Source organism: Orcinus orca, chromosome 11 (genome assembly GCF_937001465.1).
Source record: "Orcinus orca chromosome 11, mOrcOrc1.1, whole genome shotgun sequence".
Classification (NCBI taxonomy): Eukaryota; Metazoa; Chordata; class Mammalia; order Artiodactyla; family Delphinidae; genus Orcinus; species Orcinus orca.
The window spans coordinates 40872663-40886048 of record NC_064569.1 but is presented as its reverse complement, the minus strand read 5'-3'; the positions used below and the strand labels follow the sequence as shown (position 1 = coordinate 40886048).

The 13386-nt window shown below is 41.1% G+C and overlaps 1 protein-coding gene across 5 annotated transcripts in view; it reads right to left on the bottom strand.

Moving 5' to 3' along the window:
* DIP2B (disco interacting protein 2 homolog B) overlaps positions 1-13386 on the bottom strand; it is a 233498-nt gene that overhangs the window by 28899 nt on the left and 191213 nt on the right. For all 5 annotated transcript variants that reach the window (XM_033436311.2, XM_033436309.2, XM_004274331.4 and 2 more), the window contains 4 exons: positions 11086-11166; positions 8434-8561; positions 6593-6707; positions 2615-2816 (listed from right to left, as the gene is read on the bottom strand). In XM_033436311.2, coding sequence (XP_033292202.1) covers positions 2615-2816; positions 6593-6707; positions 8434-8561; positions 11086-11166 — 526 coding nt within the window. The remainder of the gene's footprint in view (positions 1-2614; positions 2817-6592; positions 6708-8433; positions 8562-11085; positions 11167-13386) is intronic.

Genomic DNA, 13386 nt, shown 5'->3' with positions numbered 1-13386 from the left:
TGCTCCATTGACTTTGGGCCTGGTCTGACTTGTCTGGACAATAAAATGTTAGGAAACATGAAGCAAACAGAAGCTTTCAGTATGCTTGTATGGTTTGGCTTGCTTCTTGCTTTTGCCATCTGCCTTGAGGAAAATATGGCACAGGTAGCTGCTGGTCCCATGATGAGGACACACATGGAACAGGTCTGAACCCAACCTACAGCCTGGAGCCAAGCCAAGGCCAGCGGATCCCAGCCAGGTTCAGCAGATCCACATTCCATGAGTGAAAAATAAATGCTTCTTACTTTAAACCACTGAGTTTTAGGATTATTTGTTATGCAGCACATCTATAACAATAGTTAACTGATAACAATGCCTACGCAATAAGATGGGAAGCTGGACCAACAGTGACTGAGGGTTCCTAGCCAGTTCCATCCTAGCCTTGGACTGCCTAGCTCTGGATTTCTTTCACTTGAGAAAGAAAAAACTTGCCTCTTGTTTAAGCAGCCGTTATGTTCATCTGAAACGTGCAGCCAAAGCCAGTCCTAACACATTCCCATTCTTTACACGACAGCTTAACAGACATCTCAATGAGATTTTTGTCACTGGGCTACCTTAACACCGTTTCTATCTTCCTTTTCCTCTCCTTTCCTTTTTTACCTCACTCCCAACCATCTCTATGCTCCTGTATTCTTCTTAAACCCCATCCTCTCATGCTATCCCCACATCATGTCTGTTCCACCAATGCTACATTTTCAAGCTGCTTTGGTCTGACCCATAAGCATTCCACTAAGATCTTAGCAGACCATCACAACAGACAGCAAAAACACAGAATCCAAACCTAATGCTTTCATCAGACAGGTGGATGCTATGCCTATGAGGGCTTAGGAATAAACCTTTTATACAGGTTTCATCATTTAGTAAAACTGGGTGAAATCTGGCTAGCAAAAGCAATGTTTTAAGCAACTACTATGTCTCTGAGTTGCATCCTTTAAGCATCTACTGAAATGAAAGCTTTGTTAAAGGAATTCTAGATTAAATGCTATTTAAAATAGGATTTTACTCATATGACAAATGTAGGACTTCAGTATAACAGAATACAAGATGGAGAAGGATTTGTATGTTTTACATATCCATCAGATACGTAGGCAGGAAATATGAAGATACTTCTTTTTATATATTTCTTGATTAGTACAGACTTGATTCCAACTGCCCCTTTAGAATATTAGCCTCCATAAACTGTCATTTCCACTAGCAGAAACTGATAAATATCATATATACTTTAGCTCTATATACACTGTTACTAAGATAAGGTTACTTGGTGAGTTGACAATAACGTCTATATAACCAAATGTGATATGACCTTCAGCCACCAGACCACTGAAGTAATAACTACTGCAAAGCAGAGCAGATTAACATTGTAATATCCTAATAAAAATATCCTAGAGAGTCAGAGGCTTACCTTTTATTTTATTATTGTACATCATATTTACCTTTCAGCAAAAGCGGTCTTAATGGAAATATAATTAAATGCCATACTTCCCTTTGACTTCCTAATCTTCCCACTATGTGTATGTGTGTGTGAGTGTATGTGGTAGCAGTGGGAACTGTAAAGGCCAGATTTTGGCTCTCATGTATTTCCAGGCATACAAGAAACTGGGAGGCTCTCATTAACTTCTCAATTAAAATGAAAAAGCTTCAATAAAACTTAATGACTTCATGTTGGATTGAATAGATTTTTTTTTTTTTTTGCGGTACGCGGGCCTCTCACTGTTGTGGCCTCTCCCGTTGCAGAGCACAGGCTCCGGACGCGCAGGCTCAGCAGCCATGGCTCTCGGGCCCAGCCGCTCTGCGGCATGTGGGATCTTCCCGGACTGGGGCACGAACCCGTGTCCCCTGCATCGGCAGGCGGACTCTCAACCACTGCGCCACCAGGGAAGCCCTAAACAGATATTTTAACATGACTGACCATCAATCACTTACTCCTGCCTTTAGTCTCCTACTCATTAGCCCTACAACCTAGGTTTGTTCAGAAATTAGGCAAAATGGTGAAATTGACTATTTGGTTTTTTCCTTGTTTCACATGGCAATTCACATACTTCTATTTGCATCTTGAATTCATAGGAATATGGCAAATGCAAAACATGCTATTTATCTCACCTCTGTCACTAACCAGCTATATGACTTTGGGCACAATTCTTAGCTTTTCTGAACTTTACTTTCCACAGCTGAGGGCGAAGCTCTAGGATCATATTTGTAAAATGTATAGCTCATATTTGGCTTTTAGTAAGCCTCAATAAATACTAGCTCTTCTTATTATCAGAACCTTCCCTTACGGGACTTGCTCTATTCTACCTCCGCCAGTGGGATTCTGATCACCTTGACCCCATACCTTACATCCAGGGAAAATGGAGGCACTCTACTGAGAATTACTCAGAAGACTGAGCCAACAGTAAACCTGGAAAAGCTATTTTACAAAATCTCACTCCTTCCTGCTTTTGGTCAGCTGATACGATTCTCATGTTACTTACTAATCTTTGTAAAGTCCAACTCTAGAGAAAAACATCATGCTGAGAGAATTCAGCTTCTTCAAGTTACAGTTTTAATGTCATGCCTTCAAAGCCAGCATTCTTACCTGGTTGCTTTTGCCGGGGTTTTGGCAAATTTGTCACGCATGTATGTGGGCACATGAGGATATTACAGGGATGTAGCGATCCCTCCAGAAAGAGCTGTTTCGTCTGAGATATGTGGATCCCTCCCAGTGGAGTTTTGGGCAGAGTATTGGCAGGCACCAGAGCAAGACAATAAACCCCCACTTGATGAATGCTATCGATTGCCTAGAAAAATACAAACAAAATAAATACTCAGTGAGATTAATTTTATGACATTTGACATCCTCCTAACACAATGCATTATTCTACTCTAAGAGTTTTTTGTGTTTTATTTTATTTTTGGCTGCTTGGGTCTTCGTTGCTGCGCGTGGGCTTTCTCTAGTTGCGGCGAGCAGGGGCTACTCTTCATTGCGGTGCGCGGGCTTCTCACTGCGGTGGCTTCTCTTGTTGCGGAGCACGGGCTCTAGGCGCGAGGGCTTCAGTAGTTGTGGCTCGCGGGCTCTAGAGCACAGGCTCAATAGTTGTGGTGCACAGGCTTAGTTGCTCCGCGGCATATGGGACCTTCCCGGACCAGGGCTCAAACCCATGTCCCCTGCATTAGCAGGTGGATTCTTAACCACCACGCCACCAGGGAAGCCCTAGAGTTTTTCTTTCTCTCTCCGTTCTAGGTCTAGAATCTGGTAGATTATTAGTATCCCATACATCTAAAGGTACCTAATCCTTCCAGTGATGGCAGAGTGGTGAGGTATTGGCCAACCCAGTACAATCTAAACGGACAGAGGTGGATACTGATTTGCAAGCCTCAGTATGTTCTCTCTTGATTGATAATGTCCAAAACCTAGAAATTTGTTTCGGTTCGTTTAATATTTTAGCTGTCCAACATAGCTCAATTAAACAGAGGCAAAATATTTTTATTTTTAATTTTTTTTAAATTTTTACTTATTTATTTTTAATAAATTTATTTATTTTGTTTATTTAATTTTGGCTGCACTGGGTCTTCGCTGCTGCATGCGGGCTTTCTCTAGTTGCGGCGAGTGGGGGCTACTCTTCGTTGTGGTGCACGGGCTTCTCATTGCAGTGGCTTGTTGCGGAGCATGGGCTCTAGGCGTGTGGACTTCAGTAACTGTGGCACGTGGGCTCAGTAGTTGTGGCACACGGGCTTAGCTGCTCCGCGGCATGTGGGATCTTCCCGGACCAGGGCTCGAACCCGTGTCCCCTGCATTGGCAGGCGAATTCTTAACCACCGCGCCACCAGGGAAGTCCCAGTATTTTTATTATGAACAAAACAGAAGCTTTGTAAGTAAGCCCTTGCTTAAGCGGTTCACCAGGTTACTAGGCATCCCCTTTGCAAAACATCCAGGTGAGGCCCACCTCACACTGAGTCCTGGAGGCCAACAGCTCCCTCGGCGCACCCCTGTTCCCAGCCACGCACCCGTGCGCTCACTGAGTGTCAGCTGTGCCTGCTTCTATTCCTTTTACAGCTGCTGTTCTTGTTACTGTGCTCAGATAATTAACTATTATATCCACTGATAAAATATGAATGCAAAATAGGTAGAGTTATGCTTTTTAAAGACTCATTAGAGGTGAACTCCTACTGTTGATAGGAATGGGCAAGTTAATTCTAAAACGTAAGTTTCTGTTCAAATATTCATGTTCTAGTCTAACTTAAAGGAAATGAAACCAGAAACCAATGCTTTTGGACGTAGTTTATGGAAGTAAGCTGACCTGGAACTCAAACTGGTGTAACTCACACTCACACGCCTCTGCGTCAAATAAAAGGCACACTTGTTATGTTTTGTGTTAAAATTTAATACTTGAAGAATTTCTCATTGTTATGGTTTTCTGCTTCAATCACCTTTGAAAACTAACTGACCAACCATCAATACCATTTCTAAACATGCCAGTTGAGAGGGTTCTTTTGTACTACCCACAAATCTTACTGAAAAGGAGATCCAGCCTGAGAAGACGAATGGACCAAGAGTCATAAAAGACAGACAAGGCCTTTTATTAAAATGACTTAAAAGGGCAGAGGAATAAACTTGAAAGCATATTCTTCAGACTAATCCACTAACCAACAGAGATAACTAGGAAATGGGAAGTCTGTAACAGTTCCTAAGTCTTGAGTATCTTAGAATATACAGGAAGTTAGCAAATGTATCATGTGTAGCTTGGATTCCTCACTGAAAATATGCCACCTGGTAAGTCATCCACTGACGACGTTCCTTAGAAGGTGTTGAGTTAGGTGTTTAGTTTATATCATACACTGACCTGGAATTAAACAACCTCTGGGCTCTAACCTACCAGAACACATGGAGTTCTTAATGTTCTACTATGGCTCCAAGTACCCCAAGCAGAGAAGCTACATATAAGATAATGCCTTCTTATTTCACACCCAAATCAGGCCCCAAATGACTTTAACAAAAATTTGGATTAGTAAGTTTAGCACTGCATTTAATTCCTATAGTTGCTTTCCAGGGAAAAATAACAACCTGGGAAATTTGCTTCCTGTAACTGGAAAAAATACATAATTCACCACAAGATTCTACCACTATCCCCCAAAGTTCTTTCTGAATGAAATAAGCAGTGTGTTTGAAAATATGAACAGTATAAAAAAATTCTCTCTGCGGGTCTGATTGCTAGCCGTCTCTCAGAGGTCGCCCAGTCCCACTCTCTTCAGTGTTTTCTATCTAGCCCATCTTCAGCATTCTCTCCTTTCTCTGAGTTTTGCACTACAAACAGCCTGTGCTATACCAACTGATAATTCCGAATCACAGACCCTGCAGATAGGAAGGATCTTAAAAGTCATCTAGTGCCATCACTCATCTCATGCCTACAACATTTCTACAACATTACTACTAACTGGCAATAAATAAATCCAAATGCCCCAAGCAGACAAGTTATAGACACTGGGAACAATCCCAATACATATAAGTTGAATGGTAAGGACAGTCCATGCTTTCTCTGGACCATCCATTTATCCAACAAATATTTGCTGAGCCTACTCTGATGATGTGCTGGCATAGCCATCTGGTTCTGGACTAACAGGAACAAGAGAGTAACTCTTGGCTTTCACGGGTCTTCTATTATAGTGGATGTAGAAAACAATACATATGAAGACACTTATATGCTGATAAATACTAAGCATAAAATAGAGCAGAGTGAGGGGACCGAGAGGAAAGGGAATGTTATTTAAGATAAACTCCTCATTGGAGATATGCTTATGATTGTTCTTTTTTATATTAATAATGATCGCCATCATCTTGTACTGAAGGCAGGCACTAAATATTTCAATTCATTATCTAATTACCATCAATTAACCTTCCAATAGCTCTGTAATATAGATAATTTTATCCCCACTTTACAGACGAGAAAATAAACTCAGTGAGGTTAAGTAAGCTGCCTAAAGGCACTTATGTGGTAGGTAGTGGAGCTGGGATTCAAAGTATGATTCTAAACGAATACTAGGCTCTCTTCATCATTCTAGCCTGCTCCCCTAGAAACATTTCCCTTATACTGAGCCCATATCTTCCTCCTTCCCTAGTGGTTTACTTCACCTAGATCTCTAACTCCACAGTAAAGCTCCTTCAAAGGAAGAACAGCAGCTCATATTGGATTCCTCACACTCTAGGCACCACTTGTAGCATGCAGTAAGACTGCAGCTGTTGACATGGGGACTGATTATGTCAAAGATGTGTTCCACATTTGGACAGTTAAAACGTTCATGGGTAGTTAACACTCAGGCACAAAAGAGTGAAAGAACTTGCTGAGGCAGGTCAAATTCAATTGTTTTTGGCAACCTGAGCAGAAAAATACTTTGTGGTACACAAGGAGGCGTGGTACTATCTGCTTTTGCTAACAGTAGCTGGAATATTTGAGTAGCTACTGGCAGGAAAAAAAAAAGGCAACATAACTGGTCCACTGAAGAAAATGCTTCAGCAGTGGCTTCTGCTGCCTTTGACAGCAAAGTCAACCTCCCCGACAGAGACCCCAGGTGCGCTCACCTGTAGCACACGGCTCATCCACTGGAAACTATCTTCCTCGGAAGCGTCAGGTCTTTGTTCCGCAACCACCACGATGCGCTCATCATAAAATACAGACACAGAAAACACAGCAATTCTAAGAGAGACAGATCAAACACATCAGGACTCCCTTTACAACCAGTCCTATTTGCTTTGCTCAGTTGGAATTACAGAGAGGACACATCCCCACCGCACTGCCCAGGAAGGAGTAGTTTAGAAAAGAAAACGTCACAACCATTACCATCAAAACGAGGACTCAAAAAACGCGTACTAAGCGCCACTGTCGTGAATGTTGGGACGTAGCGATAAATAAGCTGAAGTCCCTGTCTTTGTGGAGCTTGCGTGTCAGAGACAGAACAATCACGTCGCGCTACACACCGGGGGACCGAGGCAGGGCGGGGGCGGAGCAGTGTGTGGGTCGGGGGGTGGTTGGGGGGCGGGCAGCGCCTCCCTGAGGAGCGGACATTGGAGCAGAGACCTGAATGAGGTGAGGACGCGAGCCGCACGGAGATCTGGAGGAAGAGGTTTCCGGGCAGAAGGAACGGAAAGCGAAAAGGTTCTGAGGTAGGAACGAGCTTGGCAGGTTTGAGGAACAGCAAGAAGGTCAGTGTGCCTGGAGCAGGGTGGTGAAGCAGAGAGTGGTGGGGAGAGGTCAGACCCGCCCAGGTGGTCACGGAGGACCTGGAGGCGGGGGGAGGGGTTGCTCTGAGTGAGGTCTCGGCTCAAACGTCCCCCTGCTAGTGAGGCACTCCCAGACTTCCCGTATAACCCGCAGGCACCACCACCCCGCGTGTCCTTCCTGCACAGCACTCATCACCAGCTCACCTAGTATCTGTTTCCCTATGTGGTTACCTGCTCTTCCCCCAATGAGAATGTGAGTTCCCGCGGGCAGAGACGTGGCCTGTGCTGTTCACTGCCACACCCTGAGCATCCAGAACAGTGGCACACAGTTGGCACCCAATAAACGCTTGCTGAATGAATGTGTGAAATAACGGGAAGGCACTGGAGGGCTGAGAACGCCAGCAAGCCTGACCACCTCCCTTCCTTCTTTCCTTTCATCCACACATAGTTAATGAACACCTACTGCGTGCCAGGCGCTGTGCTGAGTGCTGGGGATGTGACCGTGACCAAAGACAGAAGGTCCAGTACCCCATGGAGTTTACATCTCACAGGAAGCCACACCATTACAAAAAACTATACATTTCAGGAACTGGTTCTCTAGTGGTTTAATTTTTCTACTGCTTCAAAAACTAAGGGACACCAGGATTGCTTTAAAGACATATATCCACGACTGAAAACTACTGAACAGGACATCAATTACTCAAATATATGCCAAATATCTTTTCTTGAGTTAATAAGCAAAGAAAAGAGGATATCTAGTCGACTTCATCCATGGAATTTGAAATTAGCGCTTATGTACTATGTCAATCTCTACATTAAAATGGTAATAATTTAGAGTCAAGTTAGGGAACAATTCTTAGATGTAAACTCCTACAGAGTAGCATCTATCTCAATTAGACTGAATGGGGTGACTTCTGTATTGAAGGAATGTAGGAAGTTCAGTGTTTCAGAAATCTCTCCTCAGTCTTCAGGATTCAACAAACAGTAGTAATTAAAACCTGAAATACAGGATATGGTTACAGCCCCTCAATTACAGCCAAAGAACCAGACATTTTAAGATAAATATTCAAAGCCTGGTTTCTGCTACACTTAATCAAAAACAACCTAATCTACAGCATCTACAGAATACAACTCAAATCACCCTACAGAGGTATCTTTAGATTCCACCAGAAGTGCTGACCTTTGAACTCTGTACTACTCACCTTCCTCTATAAACAGTCTTTATTGATTCAACAGCCAATCCAGTAGCAACAATGTCATCAGCATTATGTCTTCGACCACTAACCATCAGTAACCCATCCATTTTTCCAACCACGAAAACCAAGCTGCCCTGAAAGGTAACAATGATTTACATAATTTAAATAGCAAAACAGACATTTTACTTCCTGCCTTGAAATAAATCTCATAAAAACTGTAGGAAAGAAAATATCGTATTTTATGGATTCTAAAAAAGTGTTTCACATCTCGACATCTCAGAATCAGTGGCATCTTACAATTAATGCGGTCTTAATAGTATATAAGAAGGGAAACCATTCATATTCATTCTTTTTAAATTAATTAATTAATTAATTAATATTTGACTGCACTGGGTCTTTGTTGCTGTGCGCGGGCTTTGTTGCTGTGCGCGGGCTTTTCTGTAGTTGAGCGAGTGGGGGCTACTCTCCGTTGCAGTGTGCAGGCTTCTCACTGGGGTGGCTTCTCTTGCTGCGGAGCACAGGCTCTAGGCGTATGAGCTTCAGTAGTTGAGGCACACAGGCTCAGTAGTTGTGGCTCGCGGGCCCCAGAGCGCAGGCTCAGTAACTGTGGTTCACGGGCTTAGTTGCTCCGTGGCGTGTGGGATGTTCCCGGACCAGGGCTCAAACCCGTGTCTCCTGCATTGGCAGGTGGATTCTTAACCACTGCACCACCAGGGAAGCCCCATATTCATTCTTAGGGAGGAATTTTATTTTATTTTTTTGCCGCACTGCAAGGCACGTTGGGATCCTAGTTCCCCGACCAGGGACTGAACCTGTGTGCCTTGCAGTGGAAGTGTGGAGTCTTAACCACTGCACCACCAGGGAAGTCCCATGGAGGAATTTTATAAGAAAGCAACTAGGATGCCAAATGAGCACAGTTCATTTTCCCAGTCATGATTATGTATTAGTTCATCTTCTGTACTTATTCATGGGATGGATGCAGAGGAGAAAATTGTTAGACCATTTAACACTGGAATTAGGAAGAGAGTAAAACAGTTTTAATGTGAGAATGAATGTCTCAGATTTATAAGGGTAATGTTTCCATCTGGTAATATTAGAACTAAGTTAATAAAGAAAGGTCTAAGGAATTGTAGGAGCCTCTCCTTTCCAAAAAAATAACCGAGCTGCAGGAAAGTCTGCTGTCAATGTCCTCAAAGCATCGCTGTATAAATAATTCTATTATTATTTCATATAATTTTTATCAATAATTTTCCCAGACCCATTTGAAATAAATTAACTTTTCCCATTCATTATAGAATTCCTAAATTTTTGGACCATTTACATATATTGAATTATCTAGTAGTCATCTCCATTTGAATGTCACTAATTGATTTACTAAGCACAATGTAATGCCATACACTGACTAGGCTTTGTAAGTAAGACATAATCTCTAGTCTCAAGAAGCTACTGGCCCATCCTTCTGTCATCCCAGAAGACAGAAGAAAATCAGCCATTTTCAACACAGTCTGAAAAGTCCTACGGTGGAAGTGAATAAAGAGAACAAGACAGTCTCTGCTGGTCCTCCAACATCTATTTTTCCATTTCTTTCACAGTAGTAGAATTTCTAGCTGGGCATGCATTTCAGCCTCCCTTGCAGCTATGTGTGGCCAGGTGACTAGTTCAGAACAACGAGATGTAAGTAGAAGTGTTGCTCAGCAGCTTCAGGGAATTTCTCTTAAGAGATAGTAGGGCTACATCCTTTCTTCTGTCCTGTTTCCTGGAATGCAGATGTGATGGCTGGAGCTCCATCTTGGACCTCAATAGTGGAATGGAAGCTAAAAGGAGTTGGGTCTCTGAGAATTTCTTGGTGCTGAGTGAAGAAGTCAAGACAGTAGGTGCAGATGTCTCTTTCTAGGAGAGTGATTTTCTTAGAGGTATGTCCTCAACCCCACCGTCACCCATAAATGGTGGGGAAGAAATAAAATAAAATTAGATCTTTTCTTATAGAACTTGAACTGTTATGAGGAGAAAAAACAGAGGGTAAGGAGGTAATTAAGATGGAGGGAGGTATGTGGGCTCAACTATGATAATGAAGGTCTACTACTTACAAGATAAAATCCAAACTTCCCATTATGTCATGCAAAGCCCTTCATGCTCTGCCTCTCTGCCTTCCTCACCGGCTCATGAAACTAACTGTGAGCTCTTTGAGAACAGGTTTTATATCCTAATTGTCTCTGTAAACCCAATGCCTCTAAATACCGCCTGCTGAAAAACAAATCGTTTTCATTCAGAGAATTTACTGTTACACCTGGTGTAGTACTGATAATCTGTATGAAAATGATCTGTACACTACTATGGCTTCCCTTTGCTATTGAAGGTTAACTTTTTCAGCACTCTTCTAACTTACTGAAATATATTAATCAAATCAATGCAACATAGGAAGAATAAGTGAAAAGAGTTTTGAAAATAAAAGATAATGTCTTAGTTTGAAGGAATAAAATGAATTTGGGTAACTGGAACAATAAACATTACTCATTTTATGACATTTTTACAGGAACTGCTCTAAATGTAAGTTAAGCGGCCCTGTAATACTCTTGGACTAATAAGAATTTGTTCTGTGAACCAAAGTACAAATATTTGGATCAGATGCACCAAAACAAATATGCAAGTGTCACTTACTGGCCCTACAAACCCCAGTAATCCCGACCGGATGAACGGTACATCCCCAACAGGAGAGCCTGCGGAATTCACTGGAATCACCTAAAAGACGGAAGAAAGTGAAAATGTTAGCTTAAAAAAAAAAGTATTTGATTTTCAAAAAGTCTTAAATAAAAAAAAGAATTTAGAACAGTAATACATGCTTGTTGAAAACTAAAATTATAAAAAATAGTGAATCCAGTAATCCCACCTGCTTAAGACATAACAAACATTTATAATTCGTTGTTTATCTCTCCGGACTTTTTTAGATTCACATAGTAACATATTAAGCATTTTTTAAAGGGATCGTATTATATATACTATTTTGTAACTTGCTTTTTCATATATTATATGTGTTTCGTATCGTATATGTATTTTGGATACCTTTACAAGTTGGTAATAGTCAATCTAGCTCTCTTTGTACAAGAGTTCTATAACATACCATCACATGGGGGAATGAGACAACATAGCCCTTGGAGTCAGATGTAAGTTCAATGTCTGTCTTTGCCACTTACTAGTAACATGGGCCTTAGGAAGGTTCCTGCATTTCTCTATACCTCAGTTTCTTTAGCCATAAAATGGAATTCTCAACGCCTATCACAGGCTTAGGGTAAAGATCAAGGGAATATAAATAGATTTGTAGATGCAAGCACAGTGCCTGGCCTAGAGTCGGTACTCAGGAAACCATCAGAATCAGCACTATTAGAATGTAACCAGTCTTTCTGGCTAGGTAGGTCATTCTAATTTTTCACTATATGAACAGTGCTTTACTGAATACTGCTGTACATATTTCTGTGCATTTGTACAAAAGGCATGAGTCTTTTCAATTTTAACAGGCTGTCCTACAAAATTATTATAGCAATTTACACTCCACCAATACCATATTAGAATGTTTTTCCCATACTCTGGCTAATATTACATGTTATCAATTTTTCTAAACTTTGCCAATCTGGTAGGCAAAAAAAGAAATCCCACTATTATTTTAGCTGCATTTATTTATTACTAACATGGATGAATTTCTTTTCCTTAATTTACCGGCCATTTGTATTACTTTTATGAATAGCCTAGTCATGTCTCCTGTCTATTATTTCTATTTGATTGGATTTTTCCCTTTAATTTTTAAGATTTCTTTTTTTACACAGGGAACAACTATAACAAGAGCTAACATTTATAAAATGGTTATCATGTACCAGGCATGGGTGTAAATACAGTTAATTCTCAAGAAAACCCTATGAAACAGAATATTTTCATTTTACAGATGAGAAAGGCACAGAGTTTCATTTGCCTCATATCAAATAGCTAGTAAGAGATGACGATGGAAAATTAGCTCTTTGCATTCATATGTGTTGCAAAGTTTTTCTCACCAGAAGCTTTTTTTTTTTTTTTTTCCTCCTAGCTGCACCACGCGGCTTGTGAGATCTTAGTTCCCCAAACAGGGAATGAACCTGGGCCCTCAGCAGTGAAAGCAAGGAGTCCTAACCACTGGACCGCCAGGGAATTCCCTACCAGTAGCTTATTTTTAAAATACACTTTTATTTTCTAAGCAGCCATTTTTAGATCTTTTGTTCTAGTGAAGTGTTAACCACATTGAAAAATTCTCTCAGGGTTTAAATATAAGAATCCAGTAAGAAAAATATGAGAAACTTTAATTTGCAAAACCAGTGCAACAGTTTTCTTCTCCTTTTTTGGTTAGTATTATTATTGTACTTCACGGTCATTAAATTTATCCTGCAGATTTCAAAATTTCTTCATCACTATGGACCTAGCAGCTTAGTAACAAATCTGAGAATTTTAGCTAGGCACTTGCCCTCCCAGGGGAGGCAACGTAATAAAATATTATTAGTATCTTCAAACACTGCTTGAAGATCTTATTTATATAAGGAAAATGCAATGAAGAAAACTCAGCTATTGGAAACATATGTAGTCCAAGCACTTAAAAGAGAAATAAGGTGAGAATAAAATTAGTAAAATGTATGAAAACTCAGCAGATAATTAGTCACCTGTGAAAGTAAACCAAGAGAATGGCAGTAAGCATGTGCTTTAAGAGTTTATGAATTGGTCACAACTTTTGAAGGTAGGTCAAGAATGTAGTAGTGATAGTGATGGTGATGGTGATGGTGGTGATGGTGGTGATGGTGATGATGATGATGATGATGATGATGATGATGATGATGATGATGATGATGGTGGTGGTGATGATGATGATGGTGATGATGGTGATGATGATGGTGGTGGTGGTGGTGGTGGTGGTGGTGGTGGTGGTAATAATAGACATTTAATAAT